General features: G+C 48.7%; 1 protein-coding gene across 1 annotated transcript in view; it reads right to left on the reverse strand.

Moving 5' to 3' along the window:
• Nucleotides 1–651: 651 nt before the first annotated feature.
• LOC104133080 (F-box only protein 2) overlaps nucleotides 652–5,555 on the reverse strand; it is a 9,880-nt gene continuing 4,976 nt past the window's right edge. The window contains exons 3-7 of the mRNA XM_009646450.2: nucleotides 3,857–4,132; nucleotides 2,614–2,740; nucleotides 2,423–2,518; nucleotides 1,901–2,036; nucleotides 652–1,474 (exon numbers count right to left, since the gene is read on the reverse strand). Of these exons, the coding sequence (XP_009644745.1) occupies nucleotides 1,340–1,474; nucleotides 1,901–2,036; nucleotides 2,423–2,518; nucleotides 2,614–2,740; nucleotides 3,857–4,106 (744 nt within the window). The 5' untranslated portion in view covers nucleotides 4,107–4,132 and the 3' untranslated portion in view covers nucleotides 652–1,339. The remainder of the gene's footprint in view (nucleotides 1,475–1,900; nucleotides 2,037–2,422; nucleotides 2,519–2,613; nucleotides 2,741–3,856; nucleotides 4,133–5,555) is intronic.

Consider the following 5,555-nt stretch of genomic DNA (forward strand, 5'->3'; position numbering starts at 1 on the left):
AGCTCTCTCCTTTGGCTGCAGGTAATAGGAGTACGCTGCATTTGTAATGGCGCACTTTGATGCAAAGTGGCATTCAAGTATGTATGTGCTGGCAGCCCAGGAAGGGAAGACAGATGGACACAAAAATGTAAGTGCCTATCTCTCTAGGCAACACCAGCTCTATTAAGGGGATGTTCTTCTGAGAGGACTGACTGGCAGGGACAGGCTTGGCTCAGGGAAGCTCAGGTGTCTTTGTTCAGGATGGTGGCTCACAGCCCTGAGTGATACCGAGGCACTAGTGGGAGTATGTACGAAGTGCTTGTCTTGTCAGCGAGCATGTGGAGCGGAGGCAGACGTGCACTTTTTGCAGACGCTGTTAGTATCAGGAAGAACTGAGATCAAGTGGGGCCAACAACAGCTTTCTGTGTGAAGAATATCTCCTGCCTGCAAAGAGTCACACTGTGTGACCAGGGTGCTTGTTGCATGAAGCATGCAGAGGCCAGGCAGGGGTAGATGAATTTGTTTTCATTTGTTCCCGGATCCCTTCCCCAGTTTGCTTCTAGCCCATTTCCCTAAGTCCTTGTCATCTCTCTCCCAGCAATTACGCTCAGTTGCTGTCTGTCTGAGGGAGCCAAATGAAGCTCCAGGGTTGGACACCAGAGAGGTTTCAGCTCCTGACACTTTCCTCAATAAATGGATGTTGGGATCAGTGTAAGAGAAAAGGATCCAATCCCTGTTGCTTTGCATTATCATCACTAAAAATGAAGCACTTGGCAGCCAAACTAGAGCTCCTGTGAGGCAAGCAATGACATCTATTGTTCATAAATGGGAGAAGCTAAGGTTCTTACTGCAAGTCATGGAAGCAGTTGGTGACAGAGATGTGACGGGGCTCTGGGTTTCCCTGGTATGTTCTCAGACATAAGGTCTATGCTTTTCTTTCTTCCTTTTTTCCCGCTTTCTATTCCAGAAAATATGCCCAAGGTACTGCTTGTAGCTGAGGAGTGCTCAAGTCTGGGAAGCAGGCAGGAGAGGTGTCTAGATTGGGCCAGGTGCTAGGGGTTAGTGGCTTAGGCGAGAAGTAAGGTCTGCAGGATTTTAGGTGATCTCATGTCTGACAGAGTCATCAGTGCAAGTGGTGAGGCTGAGTCTAATGTGGTGCATTCACAAATCTATTTGCATTCTTTGCATAGTCCCCTTGAGGAAAGATGGATGGTGGCCCCTGGCATCTTGCACGCGCATTCATACACAGAAAGGTTGTATGCTTTACAGCCCAGAAGCAGCACCATGCAGTAACCATCCAAAGGCCATGGGATGCCCTGAGGGAAGTCAGCTGCAGCATGCAGGCCCCAGTTCAACACAGCTACGGCTCCACTGTCACGCTGCTGTTGGTAACACGTACACCATACCATCCCTTCCAGAATAGCGTGTCCTGGCCACCGTGTTCAAAGCGGACAAAGCGGACCCCAGGCCCATAGTTGGAAAAGGTGTGGGAGATCTTTGGGACAAGAGACAAAGTGGTAAGCGTCAAACCACCATGAACCCTACTCGTCTTTAGCGCACAGAGCCTTCAACCCCACCTGCCCGCGTCATACCTACCAGGGTGGGTAACAATGAGGACATTTACAGTGGGAGTTACTGGGAGGAGCTTTGATCCCATTGCTGTTCAGAGGCCATTGAACCTCTCCCAGATGGGCATCTCCTTCATCTTCCACCTGCAGCTGTGGCTCAGCAAGTTTCTACATTTTATGTAAGGTAGCCTCCGAGTATAACCCCTTTCTTCACACACAGGGTCATGGCTCCACAGAACACATGACAGAGCCGCCGCCTCCTCCAGGAGAACTCTCCTGCTTCTCTCTGCTTGAAAACATTCCCTATTCATGCAGGTTGGGTGTCACCTGCCAAGCCCACAGCTGTAACTCACCTCAGTCCAGTTGGCGTCATTGTCCTGTGGGATGGCAATAGTCTCACTTCTGTACTCAGCCAGAACATCCTCATTCTCTGAGAGCAGCTTCACACAGAGCTCATAGAGGCAGCCGGCATCACTGCGTCCTGCATACCTGCAAGGAGATCCAAGCTGCTTGTCTTACCTGTGTGAACTCAGCAGAGCCAGAGCATGCAACTGCATCTGGGTGAATGCAGGCTCCACCAATCTCATCAAGTTACTGGGGCCTTGGTTTGAGATGGAAATCTGTAATGGTTCTTACCCCAACCCACCACCTCCCCTCATTCACAACAGGAACCTGGTCTTTAGAGGCCATATGCACCAACAGTTTGAAACTTGTGGGAGCTGCTGGTGGCTCTCTAAGCCAAGACCCAGCCCTGTCCCACAGCTAGGGGATCTGGCAGCTGAGGTTTTAAGGCCCAGTACATGTATAAGCCCTCCCTGCCCTTCCTTCTCTTTCTTGACTCTCTGCCTGCCTTCTGAGGCATCCTTGCTACTTACCAGTCTTTTACCACAACTTTGGGCTGGGTTGTATCCATCAGCTCTTCCCAGTAGCCCTCAGCCCTGAGGTCAATGACCTGAGCCTTTCGGCACCACCTGAAATGCGAGATGTTAATTGGTATCACAGTCTCCTGGGACTGGGGGAACCAAAAATGTCCCCTTCCCTGAATAAGAGAAGAAAGCAGCCTTACTCATAAGATGTAACAAAGTATTTATGGACTTCTTCACTAGGGAATTCTTTTCCAAAGTCCCCAGGGAGCTCTTCAATTTTCCAGCCATCACCTCCATTCTCTACCTCTCCCCAGTGCTGCAAGTCTTCTGCAAATAGCAGAAAAGAGACTCGGATGAGTCTTAGTTTCTGTGGGCCTGAGGAACCTGACCTTCTCCCACCGGAACCTTTCTCCGGCCTGCAGGAGGTGTGCTGTTAGGTGCAGCACTAATTCTGTATGTAGGCTATGAAGCTGTTTGTCAGGCAAAACCCTTTGCTTAATCTTGAACTTAATATTAACAGACTTTAACATTCCCTCCCCAAATGGCTATGTATGCGTGGGTTTATTTAACAAAGTACTCCAGTGAAATTATTTAGGTATTTTGAACTGTGTGTCAGCACTTTCAGTGTCAACATAGGAATAGCCTGGGGAGAGGTGCCGATTGCTTTATTTCTAAATTTTCTAAATTGCTAAGTGGTATTTCTGAAGCAGTATGGCCCTAATAATTGGGTTTTTCCTGGTCTTAGCCAGAGGGAACGTGGATGTTGGAAAAGCTTGCAGAAGAATAATCTGTAAACAAAATGGAGAAGCTGTGTTGATATTGCTTTGGTCTATGATGTGTGAAATGTCTTTGCTGCTGCTTGGGTTATGAGGTGTTGGTTACTGCTGCTTATTGCTAAGCATCTTGTAGATCTGGCAAGCAAAGTTCCTAGATTATCAGAATAATGGCACATGGAGTATGTGCACAGCTCTGTAACACGGGCTGTAGCGAGGAGGGCACAAACAAGATTTGGCTGAGCTGCTTCGAGGAAGCCTGAAGTGCCTGGTTTGCTAAGGGCAGACCAGCTCCTGAGCAGGGAAAGGCTTGGTCTTTCCTGTCACGGTTTGGCAAGAAGCAGTCTGGAAACCCAGGTGCTACTACCTATACTGCACTGGACAGGGGTTCTGCAAAGGACATTTTTGTCTCTCAAATGTGATTCTGATCCCTCTAGGGGCTTATATAAAGTTGATGTCAAGTAGAGCCCTTTACAGAGGCTGTGACTACCAGAGGCCTTCATGCCCATTAAGTGATTTGGCTGCATGCATTAGGTGATTTGACTTAGGCAAGAAGAAAATGCTGCAACCTGATAGAAGCTAAAATCTTTTTTCAAAGACTGGAGGTGCCCAATTCCCGGTGACTGGTCATCTCTATGAAATCTTGGGGCTTGTTATGCTTGTCTCTCACCTTCACCACATGGGTTCTTGATGAGATTCTTCTTTTTCTTACTCAGGAAGTAGAAGTTTTGCCAGTTCTCTGCACTATCCTGTGACTCTGCTCCAGTGAGCCCTTTCTGCTGACACTTCAGGATCCAAAGCGCAGCCCCTTCGATCAGGTTCTTCCACTGGCAGCAGACCAGGCGGCACGCCAGCACCAAATCCACCGCAGGTATGGAAGCCAGGATTCTGATGAGGACTGCTTCAGGGAGGGACTCCATCCTTGGGCCTGGCTGGCTGAAGCTTTCTGAGAAAGGAGGGGGAAAGGAGTGGTGACAGAGGGGTCCTTCAGACATGGGGTTCCCCACCCTCAGTGGTGTCAAACACTGATGCATTAGAAAAAAAGGGAAAATAAGCATCTTATCTGAAAGCATGATTTTGGGGGTGTAGATTTCTTCCTAACCTCAAGGCCTCCTGACCCTTGTTAATATCCTGAAGTACATGAGCACATTAATATTTTATGTTCTAAGTGAAGCCCTTAGTAAAATCCATTCATGGAATGCAAGTAGTCGACATCTGCAATTGTGGACAGTTAGTAGTTTCCCAGACTGGAATGAGTCCTTCCAGAAATCTCTGCTGCTACAAAAATCAGCTTCCTAGTAACTATTTCCTCTGCAGGGGGAGACATCTGCATGTTTGTTCTGCCTTTAAGAACGTCACTGGTAACAAATGCTGCAGAGCAGTACCGAAATGTCAGTGGTGAGCATCTTGCCAACCACACTTGCAATGGCTCGTTCTGTATGCCTCAAGGGGCTGGCACTTAATCTCCTTAGTCATGAGCCTGTATAAAGTATAGGTCTGAGGAGAACTGAAAATAACTCAGTTGATGTTCTCTAATATTGCTTTTTCTACGGCCTTAGAATTTGAGCAATTACGTCAGAAGCGTGTGCTTTAACTTCACGTGCTAATTCTGCACTCTGGCTCCCAACAGCTCCCTGCTGCCCTGAGTTCTAGGGCCAGGTGCTGCAGGAATAAGGGAAGATGAGTGTGCAGATTGAGCCCTGTGTCGTCAGTGCGGGATGCACTGTGACACTGCTTTTATCTCGGCCGAGTCCTGACGCTGGGAAGCTGCTGAGACTGCAGCGAACTGCACAGATGCAGCCAAACTCCTGAGGAGCGAGCCACTAAGCCTAGGAGAGCACTAGGAACAAAGCAGGTGAAATATCCTGATGTGCTACTTGATGCAATATGGCAGTGCCAAATCTGGCAAAGGAGGGAAGAAGTAGGGAGTCACAACTCTAACAGCATCTTAAATCTAGATGTTCCAGATGCAGAGCTCTCATGTGTCCTCTGCACTGCAGACAGCAGGAGAAAACAGTCATTTAAAATCCCGTGGCTTTTATGGGGGTGGCATTGGGGATTTACCGTTTTTTTTTCTCCTTTTCAACCCTCAGCCACAGTCCTGAAGGATTAAATGTGATTTGTTTTGTTTTTTTAAAGAAAAAGGAGAGATCATGCTGGTTTCATCTCCTGCAGGAATTTCACACGCCTTGCCCACTCTCTACCTGGTGATGGAGCGTTACTGCTCTCCTTGCTTAGCAGAGATTTCCCACACGCTCGGGGAAGGGGTGACGGTCCCTGGCTGACTTTCCTTTTCCACTCCGACCCACGGCACCTCAAAACCGGTCCAGCACCGGCAGGCCTCCCGGGGGAGCTTCCACCCCTCGCCC

Source organism: Egretta garzetta, unplaced genomic scaffold (genome assembly GCF_000687185.1).
Source record: "Egretta garzetta isolate BGI_Z169 unplaced genomic scaffold, ASM68718v1 scaffold69, whole genome shotgun sequence".
Taxonomy (NCBI): Eukaryota; Metazoa; Chordata; class Aves; order Pelecaniformes; family Ardeidae; genus Egretta; species Egretta garzetta.